We start from the raw sequence: 19613 nt of genomic DNA, 5'->3' as shown, positions 1-19613 counted from the left end.
ATCAGGAGGGGGGGGGGGAGGGGAGGGGGGAATGTCCCAGGACGCCCGCCGCCGGTGGTATATTTCAGCGCGGCGGCGACACGAGCCCCGCTGTCCACGAGTCGCATCCCCCGAGTCTCTCGCCAAAGTACGATTAACGTGCCGTGGCACGCGGCGGGCGATTTCACCCTCTCTCTCTCTCTCTCTCTCTCTCTCTCTCGTTTTATTTTCCGGATCCCCGCCGGATAGAACAACGGACCTTCGGAAGCGCTAGGAGTCGGGAAAGGCGAACCGCGTTCGAAAGTGTGTTTCCGTTCGGACACGGGACGAGAATCGGGACAAGAGAGCATCTAGAGGGTATCCGAGACTGGATTTACTGCACGACACCTGCGTGCCTGACAAAAGGACGGAGATGTGATATGAACTTCGAGGAATTTCTCGTATATATACGTATATATACGTATTTCTCCCGCGGAAAAATTCTAAAACTGAGGAAAACGTCACGGAGTCACGAAGTCACGGAATCACTCGTATCTAATGAAATAATTCCCTAAAGGGAAACACGACGAGGTTGAAAAACAATTACGAAGATTCGAAAACAGTACTTACGTACTTTCTGCGTTCGTATGCTACTAAAAATTGTTACTATCATTATTCTTTATTATTAATTATTGTTATATAAATTTGTATTTATTATCTATTATTATAATTTAATATTTTATCCACTATTTTCTCAAGTGGTTTTAATTTTTTACACGCACAGTATCAATTATTTAGGATCCGGAAATCTCGATAATCCGAACATGTCGTTGCATTAATTAGTTGGGATTACGGAGCTTGCACTGTATCTGTGTGTAAGCCAACGTAGAAAAGCGATGCGAAGTGGAGTCTTGATTTCACCAATCTTCTTCCAAGCAGATAACGTCTGTTAAATACTCTCTCGAATTCAGTTCCGATTGCGTTCATTAATGATCGTCAATCAAGTAAGGATGTTAAGGAAACTGGTGAAGTCAGCCATTAATCATTCGTTTATCGAGTGCTTCGTCTTGTCTTTCTTTAAACTGTTATTTTAATAATGCTGCTCTTTCCCGCTTTGCAAGAAATTATTGAAAATTTAAAAATTTATCGATGAAGAATTATGATTTCTATTACACGGAGACCTACTTTTTTTTTTCTTGCTACATTATTACGAAAATAACACTTTTGTTTTTTTTATCTGCTCTCTCTCTCTCTCTCTCTCTCTCTCTCTCTCTCTCTCTCTCTTTCTCAGCATCCTCTAACAACATTTCTTTCTTTTCTTCTTTCCTCTCGTCAATACTCGTTTTATTTTAAGTGTAGCAATTGCAATATGGTATACATAAAAGAACAGACTCCATCGCACCGTTGGCAAGTGGATGTTACTCAATTTTTGCAATGTTTTTCGTAACAAAGAGCTGCGCTTGAATTATAGCTCATATACTTTTTCGTACTTTTCGTATACGTACCTTCGCGTATGTACAACTGCATGTTTAATTATCTCCGAGGGAGAGATACGAGTCATACTCGGTGGGTAAAAAAATTTTTAATAAATTAATTAAAGACTAAGAAAAAAATTGGGGAGATTATTAGACATATATATTTTTCAACCAGTCCATCTCTAAATCGCTCGAGAAAAAGAAAAATAAGTGGCTAAAAAAGGTTAACTTTTAACCATGATACGATACGGGAAACCGACCGTGAACGGTTTGGCGCGTGGAGGACTCATTTAAAGTTCCTAGTAGCATTTCCGAATACCAGCCGAATACCATACAGCCCATCATATCAGTTTAGAATTAACGTTGCATTTCGCGAAAATCGGTATCGGACTTTGTGTCGATTTACTTGCTCTCTTGAACAACGTGACAACGTCAAGAGCTTGTTCCTGGAACCACCGATATATACACGACGTCGCGTTTAGGGGGTGGAAAATTGCTCATCTCCTGTTTGGAAGCGAGTTGCGCCAACAACGCCAAGTAAGAGCGAGCGTTGGGATAGGAAGGTGAGGATTAGGGAGAAACAGCGACGAAGTGCAGGCAGCAAGGAAAACGGAGCGAGAGAATGCGGATGGACGGGGGTTTTCGGGTTTTCAACGGGAGACGTTTCATTATCGCCGCACGTAACGAAAGAGGCAATTGGTAAGAGTGTTATCTCGGCTCACCCTCCCTCCCTCCTCCCTCCCCCCTCCCTCGTTCCGCCCCGGACGCGGTGCAATTTTTCTTCACTTTTGAAATAGAAAAGTAACTTCTTTATCCTCCGCATAGTAACGCGTCTTTGTCTTGCGTCGCGATAATCATTATATTTGTATTTATAAAAGAACATTTTGCATTCAGCGTGTAATTAATAATAATGATAATAATTTACTATGCATTTGTGATGTTTTACTATGCATTTTTGCAAGAAATTACTTTTTAATGTAAGTTAACAGAATTTCTCATTTCATAGCGCAATAACGGGGAAATTATGTATTTACATTAAAAAATAACTTCTTGAAAAGTACGTAATAACTTTGTGAATTATTATTATTATTATTATTATTATTATTATTGTTGTTGTTGTTGTTGTTGTTGTTGTTGTTGTTGTTGATGTTGTTGTTGTTGTTGTTGTTGTTGTTATTATTATTATTATTAACACTCTGAATACAAAATGCTCTTTTCATAATTAATTTGTCGAAATTCATATTTACTTCTCTCCTTATTTTAAAAATTATCGCAAAATTCATTATATCTTAAAAATATCGAAATTCTCATGATTTATTTATTTATCATAAATTATTACGCAATCTAATAGCGCTCTTTATCATTTCAACGTCTGAGATTCTTAATAAAAATGAATAATTTGAGCTCTCATTGCGCTACAATAATTTAACATCCTTATCATTTTGTCAAATACTTATCCTCCAGAAATTCTGAGGAAAGTCTTACTGATTTGCATAATGTAAAGTCGCTTGAAGCTTGATGTGTATATATATATATATAAAAGAGAATATATAATTACACGAATATTAATTGTACTACGAATTTAAAATTATAATTATACAATGTATACATGTTAACATCCCTTGAGTAATCAGTTTATATATAAAAAAAATATTTATAATCTTTTAAAATACTTCATACATGTAAATAACTTTTAAGTAAGAAGAGGGAATGAGAAGGAGAAGGGGAAGGGGAAGAGAACACTTTCCGGAAGAAAGGCGTGTTTGCGTCCTTGCGGCCTCAATTAAATTCGCGATGTGCTACGATTTGTTTTCACTTCACCCCTTGTTTTCGTTAGTTTTCATTCTCAGTCGTCGAGATCGATACGGACGATCCCGGGGGGAGGGGGGGGGAGGGAGGGAGTGACAGATGCGATATTGTCGAGAAAACGTATATTCGTCCGGCTAAACGACGGAGAGCTCTCGCCGCGACGTGTATCGCTTCTCGGTGATCCTTCTCCCGAACCGATGTCTGTAGCTCAACGGTCGATTGGGGGTTGGGGGGCGGGTCGGGGTCGCTATATAAGCCGGAAAGACGGTAAGGCGGCCGAAGCTTCGGGGATTTCTTTCCCCGTGTGATATACTGCGCGCCGCGATGCTACCCGATGCTGCGCTGATGCACGTTAGAGAGCCGTGCTGGGATATGTGTCCCAAGCTAGATAGACCTAGTTTCGCAAAAGTTATCCGCTCCTTCGTCAAAGTTCGGAGACTCGGTCCCCGGCGATGCCTGTCGTAAAGCGCCCCTCAGACCATCAATATTTACTGTCGGCCAAAGTATTGACAAGTCCCTCCGATAATTAGCGCCCATACTGACGCGACGAGGCACGAATGACGGACGTGCGTTGTCAATACCTTCAGTTCACGCCGAATTGCTGCGATAAGGCTTTATGTTGCTGCCGTACAATGCTGCCTCCAAAGGAAAGGGCTGTCGGGCAACCGTGACAAGCTTCTCTCATTATTTATGCGAAATTATTTCGCAAAATGATGATTCGCCGGAGGATCTGCACCGAGGATCGATCGATGCGCGCGGTGTGTGTATGTGTGTGCATTCGAATAAAAACATGTTTAAAAAAGATAATTACTTACGTACACCGATATTTCTGTGTGGTGAAACTTTTTTGTTGGATTTGAATTATGGATTTTCCCCCCAAATCACGAGATTTTAACTTTCGATAGTAGATAACTGATTAGAAATAAAACGGAAATTTTTTTTGGAATATTCTTTGAAGAAAAAAAAAACCGAAATTGCCAGATTTTTTTCGACTTTAGTTATTTCAAATACAAAATAAATTAATAAGCTTTTATTATAAAATAAATGTTATTTATTATTTTCTTGCTTATATATATATATATATATATATATATATATATATATATATATATACGTTTGTAAAATACTTGTAAAAAAATACATTCGATATATTTTTCTAAAACCGAATATATTTGCTGAAATATCTAAAATTTATAGGCATTCGGTTTTATGTATATTAAATTATTTTACGATTATTATTTGCAAGCAGTTCTGAAAGATATATGTCTTTAGGCGTTACAAAGCTGATATATTGAAAATAAATATCGACCGTTTAAGGGAAACTGGATAACCACTCTCCCCCTTTCTCCCTTACATACTTACGGCATCTGTTAGCGAGGTCTGTATTTTCGACTCGAAAGTTTTTCAAAACTTTTATTCTACAACTTTGCATTTCCTTCGACAAATTTAATTTCCATTTTCCCCGACTATCGCGGAAATACCATCGATTTTTAATTTGAGCCCAGAGTGGAGTTCCAGAATTTTGCTTTTCCCGATCGAACTCTCAATTATTGTTTGTGTTTGCTAACTTTTACAATCATGCATACGTCCAGCTTTTAGTAATCCTCGACTACTACGCTTTGTTTTTCATTTAAGTTTTAATTTAGGCAACTTTTCGTCGTATCTCCTAAAGGCGAGACCTAATAAATTTCGTTTGCTATTAATTTAGTTTCAACCGCTCGTTTTATTACTCGCTCCGTGAACTCACGGAGGAATATACGACGAAATTTTAAGTGGGAAAAATGAGAAAAGGACTCCTTACTCAAAACTTCGTGCGCACGTCCGATGATTCTTGATTACACCATTCGGCAACCGAATGGATGTATTTTAAACCTGCGCAAAGATATATGTACGTGCACGCAACGTGCCGCCGCTGCATTTACGTTGGAAGTTGGCCGCTGCGGCCACCGATTTGATTAACTGAACTAGCATTAAGTAGCATTACGTGTTCCACAGGGGTGGGTATGATCGATCGCGAGCGCGTCATACTTTTTATTTTACAGAGCCGCGGGCGTGAAATTTATCACGTCGCTATCTCCGATAAAAATATCCGTATCTTTCATTCACCATAAATCAGATTGTAACACGCTCATCCATTCATAATTCATAAGAGATCGCTATTTTTATCTATTTGCCTCGCGTTCTTTGTTACACCCTCGCGAAATTATACACAGTCAGCTACGTATGAATTCATTATTAATGCTTATAAAGTTACGAGATCTTACGAGCGCTCCGTTCGAACGGAATAATTTAATTAGATCTCATATGATTACGTTATGCGTATTATTTCGAAATGAAAATGCGCAAGTTTCGATTTGGAGATTAATAAAAAAAAAAAAAAAAAAAAAAAATGATGAATTATGGAATAAAAAAATTTCATTTAAGCATTAAAAGTTTCTGATTAAAAGTGTATTAACATTTTTGTATCGGAGATATATCGTATCTCGGTAGTTTGTTATAAAAATATATTTTTTATTCTCACGAGAATTTTAATTCAAAAATTAATTGAGACGGCAAGAATATTATAAATCGAAGGGAATAGCGTCGGATCAAATTTTCATTAGGGAAAAACTAACTTCAATTTCCATCGGAGAGATATAGAGATTCCGGTCATATATACTCATCAAATATATGCTTCGAAGTATATCACACGAGAGATCTCCCGTTTGGAGATTTCTCTTCTAATATTTTCTCTCTCCGGCAGTAGGAAGTACTCAGATTGATTTCCGAGGACAATCGAAATATAGGCAGCGAGCTTACTTATCTCTCGCAATAAAGGCTACGTACACTTGGTAAGAAATATTGTTGCTTTTACTTTGATGATGCGATCGAGTGACGCAACTTCCAGCGGAGCTCTTAACGCAATATAATTTTTGTCAGTCCAGACAGACAGATATGAATTATACTTGATAGAGTGTAATTGAAGTAGACGTTAATTAGCAGGAATTTTCTTTGAATAACTCGGGATAATTTTTTTTCTTAAACATTTAATTGCTCGCTGTACTCTTTCATAACTCGCTAGTTTCCCAATTATTGACCATTTTAACTAAGTAGCCGGGTAAAAAATCGTTACAAAATTAAAATCTTTTCGAAATTAAGGGAAGAATAAGACCAAGGGCTTGCCATTTATTTATGAAAGCTCTTCTTTAAGCTTTGTCTTCTTTAACGTCGTCCTTAACAAAGTTACGAGCCGTTCGACTTTTCGACGCGCGAAAAAAACGATTCATCTTTCGTCGCTTGTAATGCGAAAGGGCGGAAGCGCTTTTGCGGTTTTTACAACCCGCGCGGAGTTCCTCAAACGTTTTTCTTTTGCCTCAAATTGTCGGCAATTAGTCATAGAGATCGCGGAAATTGCCCAGCGAGAAGGGCAACAGTCGTCGCTGCCGGCGCGACGGGGCGGAAGAGGAACGAGGGAGGAGGGGAGGGGGGGTTGCGGAAAATGGTAATTCGTGGCGTCCTTTGAAATGGTCGGCGGAGAGAAATGATCTGACGTTAGACCGGCCCTTCATCGACGTCAAAATACATCGCGGTGAGCTTACGCTCACGGCAGTCACCGTCGCTGAGACGATTCTTCCGGAATGAAAGCGACGAGGTGAACATCATCGCCGCGCCGGCCGGGCGCGCGGCTCTTGCAAGGAGAGACGAGTCCGTCATTGAGTGTTACACGTAATGACGGACGAGCATCGAGACGAGCAGCAGTGAACAAAAGAGCTTTACGCCATCGCGTCCATCCGAGCTCCTTGTTGTCGCCGCCTGCGCGTTAAGACCCGCCGTGAAAGGCTCTTTTATCCACCGGGAACGTATTTAAAGCGTATTTTAGTCGCCCCATCGGGGCGAGTTTCGTGCGCCACTTTGAAAAATTATCCCGTCCCGTCCGATGGCACGTTTCTCGTCACACCATCGTGGTTCACGATAGAAAATATAAACTCTCCGATCGTATTTGCCTCTCACGTGTGTTTTTATTTACGATACATTAGGTTTGCGATCGAAACGCTCGCGAAAGAGACGACGCTTTTTCTGTCGGAAGACAACCGGAATGTCTGATCCGCCATCGGGACGATTTTACGAAACATTCTAGTTAACGTTACTTTTATTTTTACTTCTCTTCATCATTTTAGCGATAATGGATAATTTATTTTTATTTATTTTACGAGACGGCATTGTATGGCTATCCGTACCGGTGAATTCTTGTCCCATTTTACTCGCATTCTCTCTGTCTTGAAAATAACGGGCATATGGGACGTAAAAGGACGAGCATTTTGCGGGTAAATCCAATCTGGGTACAAAAGCGCTTTGCAAATCCAATCCGTGAAATTCTAAGCGAGCGTTCATCGCTCCACTTGGTCGCACTTGTGCAAATAGCACTAAAAGCGTCCAGACTCATAAATTATTCGCACAAGAATGTCGCTGAAGTCGCTACCTGTTGAAGCCTTGGCGCACCAATATCCCCAGGTTTCTTCGAGAATCTTTTTTAAGTCGTAACGAAGCAATGGACAATGCATATTCATTTCAGGATCGTTTCGTATCTTTATCGATCCGACCGATTTTACTCAAAGATCAAACACTAGAATGCATAAATTATGCGAGGTACCGAGTATATAAGGACGGTGTTGATGTTTTGCTCTTGGAGCCTCTTCTTTTTAATGTGGAAACGATCGTAAATCGATAAGCCAGAAAACCAGTGTTATTAAACAAATCGGTAATACCGAATTAATTACCGTTCTAGTGAAAAATATAATTCGTCCATTTTTTTAAGAGATAATTTTTTATTTTCATGAAGGAAGATTTATGGTAAGACCCTGTACATATCGTATTTGACATGTGACACGCGAGATTTTGATATTTCCAGATTTATGCGTGCATAAACGTGCACGCGACTCTCGTAAGACCTCGAAGGAAAGTAGTAATGTCGAGCCACGAAGCGTAAAATCTCGCGTGCTTACGTCATCATAATTATGCATGCACGTATTTTGCGCGTGGCAAGTAGTAATTCTCGTAACGTTACTTTTCGAAAGTAGCTTTGGCACATAATATGTTGTGCCTTGAACGTGTCCCGACATCGTTTTCTTATCTCTTATACGAAGATAACGTTTACGTTTTCTAAGTCGGCCGCTCATTTGCAGATATATATAGGACGAGGATAAGTTTTTCAAAGAAAAACGCTATCTTTGCAAAAAAACTTGTCCCTTTTACAACTGTGAATTCCTCGTAAAAAATCCTACGCTCTTTTAAAACGGATTAAGGAATTAATTATTCGAAATTTTATGTAGAGGTAATTTAAGATAATTCGCAGATTGATCGTTACAAGCGAGAGAGAGAGAGAGAGAGAGAGAGAGAGAGAGAGAGAGAGAGAGAAAGAGAGAGCTTAATTTGATGCTCGATTAGTAAGATTAAAAATATCGAAGGTCCTCAGAAGGTCTAATAGCGAAAGATATAACAGACACGATTTTATTTCTCAAGTAATTATGCTGAACTTTTTCTCACTGAGAATCCAATTTTATGTTTAATTAGTTGGCTACTTTACATTATAACTCAAGCAGCCAAATTAAGTTTGAAACTTTTAAACAACAAAAATTTATTTCTTACTTTAGTACACAAGTATTTTTATCCCCAAAATGTTCTATTATTAAGCGTTGTATAAAACTCCAGTTGGACCCTTAAGATATTATGATTCTTGTTGTAAAATTTATAACTTTTCGATATAAATTTACGCCCCCTACCTTCCGCCCGGTTATACTTCCTTATTTTTTTTTCCTCTTGCTTGAAAACTTTGTTGAAATTGTTCGCGTCTGTCTCAAAACATTTGCCGAACACTCGAACTTTTAGACAGCCAGGCAAAACAGACAGGACAACTAGACAGGCGCGTATAGATAAATCGACGGAACCGAGCGATAGAGCTACGGCAGCTTAACTTTCGCGTCGTATAAAACGCATTTTCAACTTCGATTATTCACATCTAGCCGAGTTTTGAGATCGGAATACGATTACGCGAGACGTTTCGCGTGTCCCGCGCCGCGCTCTCGCGAGGAGTTGGCACGCGGTACGCATTTATAAAAGGAAAGAGGCGTGCCCGCCAAGTAAGAGGATAGAAAAAGGTGGTGCTTTCACTTGGGAGATCACGGGAGACGTACGTCGATACGATTGACGTGGCGCCATCCAATTTTAGCATTTACGGGGAGATGCGGTGCCGTAGGCGCGCTCCGAAACGTCGACGCCGTTAAATCCGTCGACGGATTTCCGTATTCCGCGCTGCGCGAGTCCTCCGTGTGCGCGACGCGCGTCACGGCATCCTCGGATCCTCGGATCCTCGGATCAAAATCTTTATCCGCGACAGGGTGTAAAGGATTTTGTATAAATCTTTGCGCGCATCTTTCCGCGCGGATTACGATTGGAAAAGCGGCAAATTGCTTTCTCCGTTCCGCGCGTCACATCCCCGCGTCGTTTTTCCCGCCGCAAACTGTCGCAAACTGCACGCGATTGATCTTGCTCTCTCTCTCTCTCTCTCTCTTTCTCTCTCCGACGGTATACGTTACTACCAAAGTATCTCGATAAAAGAATACGTTTGTTCTTGCTTCTTTTTTTTTCCCTGAAACGTTTGAGAATTACTATAGGGTATTATTACATTTCTCGTAAACAATAATTAACGATTTAACGACTCATTGTAGGACATTAGCGTAATTCGCGTTGCGAAGATTTCATCGTAATTATCCGACGCCCCCCCCCTATGAGAGTAATTACGAAGAGCCGTGTGATAAATCCGATTTGGCTTTGCCGAAAACACAGTGTCCCGGAGAGCAAAAATTTCTCTCGTCCAGCACCCCCGGGGATGCCAGGGGAGGCGCAACGTTCCGAGCGTCTCCTCGTTAGCGCTCAAACGCGAAATCAATCAACAAACGAGCCCCGTTCGGTCGCGGCGACGGAAGGGGGAGGTCGACCGAGATAAAATCCCGCTTCCCCCCCCTCCCCTCCTCCCTTCTGAAAAGCGAGATAATTGGGAGCCGCGCGGGCCGCTGGTTCGGAGGCCGTCCGGCGCCCCGCCGGATCCCGCTGGACTTTCCGCGGCTCTTGTAATGGCCCTTGTAGTGGTCCTAGTAAGGTGATAAATGTCGGATAAATGTTTCAGTCTGGGCGGGGGCGTTGAGCGCCGCGATCTCCCGTGGCTCGGCGCCGCTGGTCGTCGGCGCGTGTCGCCGTGGCAATACAAGACTTACGGCGGTGATCGGTGGCCTCGTGCTGGCTCTGGCATCGCTCTTCACCTCGTTCGCCCTCCAGATGCATCAAGTGCTCCTTAGGTGCGTAATGCTACAGTTATCGCCCGAGAGATGAGAGGAGGAGATAATATCGCCGACGATATTAAAAATAATCGACAGACGGGGGTCGATTTTTTTCTTGCGAGTGACGTTTGACCACGAGAAATCGTCACATTATTAAAAATAATCGAAGGATACTCGTGCGAAGTTATTTTTTCTTCTCCCCCCCCCCCCCCCCCCATTGATTCACTCTCTTTTATACACGAGAAGGAAAATATAAATATAAACGTTGAACAAATTATTAAAGCTCCTTTCACAGGTGAAAGTAGTTATTTATGTATACACTTATTATTCTCTAAGTTCTCCTTTTAGCGTCGCGAATTATATCGCCAAGTTGACAACAAGAATACTGTGCTCCGCAAAGGGAGACATCTACCCTGTATGCCGCACGAAATTTCTGTTGAAATTGGTGATATAAGCGGTGAAAGAGAGATGCCATTCTCCGCGTGCATTATACATAAAGCAATGCGCAGTGCTACACATATTTCCATAGTATAATGGTAGTACTCCGGTTTAATTCCGTTTTTGAATAGCTTTTGAAGCTAATACGCGTAATAGCGTCCCCGTACTTTTCAGCCGGCGGAGGGCATTAAAAAGTGATGAAAGATGAATATTTGCGGCTCAATATATCCCTACCTCTCTAGCTTTCTTTGAAACGTCAGCGACCCACCCTCGCACCAGCACCCTCCTCTTGAAATATATCGTCTCGGCTTATCCCCTCGCCCGAGGTACTCCGCGGGCGCAAAGTCATACGATTTACTTTTTAAAAAAATGCAACAGCTACGGACTGGTGCTGGGCACGGGGGCCGGTCTCGTGAGGGAAACCGCCAGTCTGGTATTGGGCAATTACTTCAGAAAGCGACGGGAGTTCGTCGAGATGGTGGTCCAGGCTGGCACCGGCGTGGGAATAGTGCTCTTCAGCGTCATCTACAAAGAAGCGCTCGGGTAAGTTTGAGTTTATCGCATATTTCATGGGGGAGGGGAGGGGGGAGAGGGGAGGAAAACTGGCGGGGATGTATGCATTATAGCCGATATGCATTATACCCCTCCCCCCGGCCCCCCCTTAGGAATGCCCGTCCGACATTTCGCTCAAGCCGAGCGGAGAAGATCCAATTAACCTTCGGATCGCGCGCCATTTCTTCGGACTTCGTGTGGGCGCGCGATGCAAATTTAATATCGCGCTCTTATCTCTTTTCCTTTATCGCGCGCGGAGATCAGTAATACCGCGCGGAAAAATCGGCCGAAGAAATTGGCCGAGCCTGTTTCGTATAAAACATCCGTTTACTGCGAATTACTGCACAGAAAAAAAAAAATTCGAATTCAAAATTCAAAATTCTCAAAATCGAGAAAGATGTTTTCATATATAAGTAAGAGTGATCTTCTTAGAAAAATTTTAATCTTGATTTGATTGATTGCCAGCATAGATATTCTTATAAGCAAAAATGTTATAATCTTATAATGGAAGATTTTTAGTAAAAGTAATACTTGCACCACTACAAATTCAATTAAATCAAGACTAAAATTTTCTAACAAGATCCTATTATAAGATCATATTCTTGTTTGTGTACGAAAATATCTATCTTGATTCAAGATTTTTTTGTGTACGGATAAATTTATCGCATGAACTTTGCGCGATCGTCTTGATTAGTTTGTTAACAATTCGTGCGATTTAAGTATATAATGAGTATAATGAGAGAATAGACGGCTGAGCTAAAGAAGTTTATTTTTTCTCAAATAAATTGAAGTCAAACGTAATGATCGATAGAATGAATCTTCCGAGAAATGGCAAATAAATTTTTCAATAAATTATCAAAATAAAAAACGATTATTTAAATTCAAAAAATGAAGGAAAAGTAATTAAAATTCTGTGAAACACTTGACTTCACCCATTTGTCTATAAAAAATTTTTTTACGTATTGCATTATTAATTCTAATCTATCGAAAATTGAGTCATTAAGGAACGAATAAAATGGTAATATTAAACAGATGCAAAACAAATGAACCTGTTGAGCGATTTCATAATTGGAATCAAAAGTATAATTGTATCTCTCTACTTGTATCAATTACAATATAAATTGTTACTTCATAATTATATTAATAATGTTACAACTTTTTACTACATTTTTCTTTATCATTTTTCTTTTAAATTTCCTTAATATTAACGCCACGAACGGGTCAAAAGGTCCTCTTTGCATAATCCTGACAGTAATATAAGAAGTGATCTCGCTTGAAACAACTAGCAAACATTTAGGAGGACGTTTAACATCACGATTCGAGGAGGATTTGTAGAATATTTATAGACTCAGACTCTGTGGAGTGGCTACGCGTGTTTCGTACGTGCCGTCGTTATTCTCCGCGGGAGAGCGTGCATCCGGAAACGATGAATTTTCGCCGGCGTATAGTAACGATATTTGACGACAACGACCCCCGAAACAAATTGCGCACGAGGAGAAGCGCCGAGAGCGGCCGCTGTATGTAACATACAAAGGGACAAAGCTGCTTTCAATGCGGACCCACCCTTTTATCGTAGGATTTTCGCGCGACTGCGTGTACTCCCGAACGCAACGTACGGACGTTGCGGCGCAACGACAGTTTCCGTGCGAACAAAAAAAAAAACAGCGAGCAGATTCGACGTGGAATAATTGAACGTACCATTCGGTTCGAACCTTTTATTCTCCCCCCCTGCGCGCCACCTCCGCGCGCACGCTCCCTCCCGTCCCCCTCCCCTCCCCCTCCTTCCCCTTTTATTTATCTATCTTTTGCCGGCCGTCGAAATAATGTTCGTTTGAAGTTTGCCACCCTCGGTTCGGTTTGGTCCCATCGTCGTCCCGTTATCCGCGAACGTCCGGCAAATTAATTTCAATATTGTATCTCACCCCCGAGTACCCCTTCGCGATCGTTTTACGACGAGATTAGCCCGACTTATCCCAGAAGACAGAAAACCTGGATGAGCTTGCTTCTTCTGTTTAATTTCTCTCAATTCTAATTTAACACGTGTCTAAAATTATATGCCTGAAATTTGATTAAAATCAGAGCAAGTTAATTGAAGAGTCAGATTTCCAGAATTCCGGTTATGTGATTGTCGGAAATTTAATTGCCACTTAAAGCTTATTTTTTTTTTAACGATCGATTGTGTTCATTGATATCAGAATAACGATCGATTTTCTTAAAAAAAAATTTGCTCTTCAGACTCTATAAATATATAGAGGAAGAGCTTTTAAATGATAAAACATCAAGCGATCTCATACTTGTGTATAAATATCAAATGAAGTATATTTTATTACTAAAAAAACGAAATTGTTACTTCGAAATGTAAATGCTGTAGGTCGTAGGATTTTTATCTTATAGAGGCTTTTATTGTATTATCACATTTTTATTTTAGAAAAGTATTACGAGAGATTAAGTTATTAAACGTCGGTTGAATTTTCTGTTGACGGGAATGAGATATTTACCGTCATTTAACTCCCGTGTATATAGACAACTGTACATACGCGACTTGTATATAGACAAAATGATCGTTACACATGCGGGTTATTATTAAACGTGCTTAATTGCCGTTGCTATGTGGCAGTTTCTGTTAGGTATAAAAGCATGTCCAATTAGAGATCGGCTCTTCTGGACCGATGAGCATAATATCGTCGGCTTGCATCGAAGTAACTCGCTAAGTAACTCGATATATGGGTTACTCGATAACTGGATAAGTTTATCCAACAGATCGGCGATATACCCTGAATTAGTTAATAATATTAAAATTATATATAAGAAATTTTGAAAATCTTAGAACACACACGTATGCGAAAAAGGGAGTTAACGCGAAAAACGATCGTAACCGTAAAATGCGGGAAATCGTTAAATATCCTTATACATTTCCATTTCCCTTTATTTCATATAATAATAATATAATAATTTGTTTCTTTATTTAGTGGAGTAGAGTTTATCAGATTTTCGATTGTCACGTTCGGTTGTGCATTAATCTCGACAAAATTATTTATATTGTGAAATAAATAGAACAATGTCCAAATGGATGTGTCGTAATGTCGATTACAATTTTATTTCGGGCAAAAACATCGTTTTAATAGCCAGTCGTTTGTCAGAGGATTATTATTATTACCGTAAAGCTAGCTCATGGATAATCTATATTTTATCTAACGCGAGAATCACTGCATTGCGGATACACTTTATCAGATGAATTTCTTTTATGATTATAGTAGTGATATTAGATCTATTCTTTCGAGTGATGTCTCTTCTACAGTTTTACACGTCCTCTTCTTCCCTTTTCAAAGCAGCGGCAAACGGCAATTCTTTTAAACTCAAAAAGATGAAAGATGATTCAACCGGAGAGAATGTATCCGATAATTTATAATAAAAACTACATTGAAAGTATCGATATACCAAACACACATCACTTTCGACAATCTAATTATTTCATTATTTCGTTCGACACACGACGGGGACCTGACGAGAAAAATGATTAAACTAAACTAGATAGGATTTATCGCGTGTCTTCCCCCCCCCCCCCCGAGGGAATCGATTACCTTTTTTTTACGCTATCGTAAAAATTCCAGGGCCATATTTCTGAAAATATACGCCGAACATGTGGTAAATTTTTCATCCTTCTCCATTATGTTGCGTGGGAGGCAGCATGCGATGCACGGTTTAACTTCACCATACGCGTAGGACGGCGAATGGGGCGCGGTATGTATGCGGTTGTTGGGCAATGCGGTCTTCGCAAAAAAGATATCGTGGGCGCGCACACACATATATATACATACATACATACATACATATATATAAAATTTCGTGATAACGACTGTGGGCGTCAAAACGCGCTCCAATTGCGAGCATGCCACGAGCCAGCTTTTTACCAGGTAATTCGCCGTCTCTCTCTCTCTCTCTCTCTCTCTCTCTCTCTCTCTCTCTCTCTCTCTCTCTCAAATGCATCGAACGCATCGACCAGCGCGCCGACTAATGCGGCAAACGGTTTATTACACACGCGCCCGTGTGCGTTACCGAACCGTCATCATCTCTGATCCGGGAATGTACGATAAACATTTAATGTGCGCGTCCATATCGGATAGGGAGCGCGAATGAGGAAAGGTATCGCGTGCGCGATATATATACTATATATATATATATATATCGGAAAATAAATTCATTCCGTTTCGTTCTCGCGGAGATAACGCCGCTCGCGTCCGTGATAAAAATCGTACCGGACTACTGTACTATGAATAGTCATGAGCCACCGGGAAGGAGGGCCTCATTATCCTCACGCCAAGGTAGGATTAAAGCGCAACTTTCGCCCCGTGTACCGACGTATGTACGTTGAATACATTCCGGAGGAGCTCGGCTTTATCCCTTATTTTAATCTTCTTACGCGCGGCAAACGCGCTATTTGCAAACATTCACCCTCCTCACGCACAAACGGGAGAACATAAAGAATTTTACAGTACCCGTGTGTATTCTCTGCTCTCGAGGAGAAAATCCAGAAAGTACAGAAGGTTTTGTTAGAAAGGAACGTTCGTCTTTGTATTTTTTAGTGATCAGGACAGATGGGGATGAACTTTGTAATTATATTATATATACACTGGGAGTTTAAAAAAATTATGTTTTCGCAGCGGGTTAATTCTGTTCTCAGGGTTAAATATGCTGATGCGTTGTTCTCTTTATTTTTTTTCTTTTTTTTTTGTTTTGAATAATTTTCCTTTATCTCTTAATCCCAACTTTATAATTTGCCAGTCGACGGATCGCTCTCTACTTCTTTATGCGTGTCCATGTGATTTTTTTTTAAACTGTCACTTCGCTTGAGCATTTTTATCTCAATTGTATTTTTACTTTGTTTCACCAAATAATAAAATAAACAAGGCTTTCTACGGAACGTTCACATTGCGCAAAATTAAAGATCGTAGAATATTAAAAGTTGACAGTTTTAATGCGCTCTTTTATAAAGTTTTACGAGAAGAAAATAACAGAGCTGAAATAAATGGATGTTTTTCTTCAGTCGAAGGTAACGCTGCTTGATGATGTATTCATATAAGTGTTAATTTCATAACTTCCCGTATTACAATGTGTTGTAACGAAATAATTTGGAAACGTTACGTGTCACTTTATTACAGAATTCCACAGGTTGCGGAAATCATGCGGAAAATGTTTAAATGATAAATTTCATTGTTCATTGACTTTTCAGTATTTCAAATTAATTAATTGCGGAAAAAATTTTTATAAAATTACTCTCTGATAAGATTACATGTTCTAGATTATAGAAGTACTTCATTTCGCACCAATGTGATGATAAGTAATTACAAACTTATTACAGCTTATTACAATTTAAATTACTTTCTACAGAATACCCTTGCACCGTTCTCTAAAAATCCGTAACAGAGACATTTAACATTTCTTTTACTGGAATTTCCAAGACAAATTATATTTTTATGTTAACGTGTGCTAAGCGTTAATACAGCCAGATAAACATTAAACATTAAGCATTTAAGTACCTTTGAGGGGGGGGGGGAGGGGTGACTCGCGAATGAGAGGGCAACCGAGTGCAACCGTAACGCGGAGAAACGCTTCGCGAAGCGCGGAAAATTTCCTCTTGGAAATGCAGGTACGGCAGTTTTCGCTCGCGATGTAAAACTGTAGCTAAGAAACGTACGAACGAGGTGCAAGAAACTCGAGCGCTCGGAACGCTGTCGCCAGCTGATTCGACATTTTCCGCGCAATAATCATAATCGCGCGCTCCTACCTTCAGGAAGTTGGGGTGGCGGCTGGGACTTCAATCGGTTACCGGAGCGCTCTCGCTGGCCTTCTTCCTGGGACTGATTTACCGGAGTGCCTCACTGTACCACCCTCAGCGGCGAGCCATGCTGCATCTAAAGAATCAGCGCGGCAAAGTCAAAGAGAAGAAATCCGCGACCAAGATACCGAGGCAGCCGCTGGTCGATCTGAGTCCCCTGGGATCGCGTCCTGTGAGAATGCTCATGCTGGCCGCCGGTGCTGCCGGTTTCGGTCTTTACACTCCCGCCTTCTATATCGTAAGTGCACTCAGTGATTGAGAGGCGGAGATCTCCCCCCTCCCCTTTGATCGCGGCGTTTCACGAAAGCTACGACGTAGCGAGAGAGTATCTCGAAAATGGCATTTCACTTCAAAATGTTTTCAAAATTCTTTCATCCGTGATAAAACGTAATTAGGAAGAAAAAAGATCGCTGATCACATCGATACGGATCGAGCAAAAAAACTTTGATTCAAGCGACTTTATTTCAGTCGACAAAGGGAGAGACTCGTGCGCCGAGACGGTCGCGATACAATTTGACAGCGCGCTCTACCGGGGGGGGGGGGGGGGGGGGGCTTTAATGACGTAAAATTGAGCGAACGTCGAGTTTCCTAATTTCGCGATTTCCGAAGTAATCTCGCGGATAGACGAGCCAATTTCGATAATCGATATTAGACGGGCCGTCGTTACCGGGCGTTATTGTCCGCGTTATCGCGGTTATCCGTGCGGCGCGTTTTTTCCCGACGCGGTCTTAATGAGAACCATCATTTTCAGGCTCTGCAAGGCCACCAGGATGGATTGGAAGCCAGCGCCTTGGTACTGCTGCAGACCTTCCTGGGCTTGGCGGCGGCACTCGGATGCGCGGCTTTGGGGATTGTTATCGTCAGACCTTCAGCTCAGTGCCTAGTGTCCAGGCAATATCTCTGTCAGGCGGCTCTCATTGGGGTTGGTCAGTACATCTCGCGGTCGCTTTCGCATACATGCCTGCAATTGCCTGTACTAAACAAGTTCGAATTGCTAGATGTTTATACACCAGCACAATGAGAATGTGCTGATCTAACGCGCTCGCATTTTCTTTTTTTCTCATTCGGGATAATCATTTCGCGTCTGTCGTCGTAAACTTTGTGTACGGTATTCTTTATTGATTTTTATTGATTCCTAGATTTATTTGATTTCAATTCTGTCAATTCTTCATCTCGGCTTCAATTTTTTTAGAGAGCGAGATATCGCGAATTCATATATTTGCGTTTTATTCGTATTTCTTTATGTCGAAAAATAAATCATTTCACTATGAGGATTAAAGCTGTCTTTTAAATAAAAAAATAAAAAAATAAATAAATTTGATAATATTGTAAACACGATTTATCACGACAAAAACAGATTTGCAGACGAGTTCGTCTACTCGAAAGGTATGAGCCTTACACTTGGAATTGGAATTACACGTAGAAACATAAGTTAGAAAATCGTGCTGCGCGAATTTAACACGTAAATGATTGAGAATTGTAGACTCAGGGATCATGCTTCAAGGATTATAGATTCGAATTAGGTTCTCTCTCTCTCTCTGCTTAAAGCCGTAGCTCAAGTGGCGCTTAGCAGCGTGCAAGGTTATCACGGACTTGTACTGGCCTCCGCGCTTTATGGCGCCTCCCTCGGCGGCACGCTTTACTCGCTCAAGATGTTAGCCCTGGAGAGACTGCGAGCAAGACACTTCGCCAGATCGTGGGCTTTAGTACAAGCCGCGGAAGCCCTGCCCATCCTTCTCGGAGTTCCTCTCACAGGTATGCGCGAGAAATACGAAATTTCAGATTGCAGTCCCCGGGTCCTCCTCAATTTACGTGAATATCATTACGACGGGTCACGCAGTCTCAACATTTTATTTCTTATCGAGACATGAAAACTCGGACGTGCATATATATTTTTTTTATAAATATATAAAAATGTACATACACACACACACACACACACACACACACACGCGCGCGCGCGTAAAATGAATGTTTTTCGCTCGAGCTTTAAAAGCAATTTAAAAAAGGATTTAAAAAAGAAAAATCATAACTTTTACCGTTGACGCTTTTTTTTTCTTTCCCACGTAACATGAGGCAATGTTTCCATTTAATTTTTTTTTTTTGCGTTCAGACGACAGCCGTTATACAAAGTAGCTGAGGCAGAGCCATTATACGCTCTTTACATAATATTTCGATAAAGGCTCCGGCTCAGTATCTGTTATAAAGCATGTAGTTACTTCCTTTAAACGC

General features: G+C 40.8%; 1 protein-coding gene and 1 long non-coding RNA gene across 6 annotated transcripts in view; both read left to right on the top strand.

The window, feature by feature from the left end:
* Positions 1-19613, top strand: part of LOC105423376 (uncharacterized) — a 76514-nt gene that overhangs the window by 47187 nt on the left and 9714 nt on the right. For all 5 annotated transcript variants that reach the window (XR_016141175.1, XM_089084261.1, XM_089084258.1 and 2 more), the window contains 5 exons: positions 10405-10573; positions 11372-11536; positions 17337-17619; positions 18133-18307; positions 18930-19136. Coding sequence is in view for 4 of the 5 variants with exons in the window: in XM_089084261.1 (XP_088940387.1) it covers positions 10405-10573; positions 11372-11536; positions 17337-17619; positions 18133-18307; positions 18930-19136 (999 nt within the window). In the remaining variant the exon portion in view is untranslated. The remainder of the gene's footprint in view (positions 1-10404; positions 10574-11371; positions 11537-17336; positions 17620-18132; positions 18308-18929; positions 19137-19613) is intronic.
* Positions 2139-5632, top strand: LOC148934689 (uncharacterized). Its single transcript, XR_016141176.1, has 2 exons — positions 2139-4516; positions 4621-5632. It is a non-coding gene; the product is annotated as an uncharacterized LOC148934689 (long non-coding RNA).

This window comes from Pogonomyrmex barbatus, unplaced genomic scaffold, assembly GCF_055798465.1.
Source record: "Pogonomyrmex barbatus isolate J1 unplaced genomic scaffold, ASM5579846v1 scaffold8, whole genome shotgun sequence".
NCBI classification, from domain to species: Eukaryota; Metazoa; Arthropoda; class Insecta; order Hymenoptera; family Formicidae; genus Pogonomyrmex; species Pogonomyrmex barbatus.
Note: the sequence above shows the minus strand (reverse complement) of the source record. Positions and strands in the feature narration are given on the sequence as shown.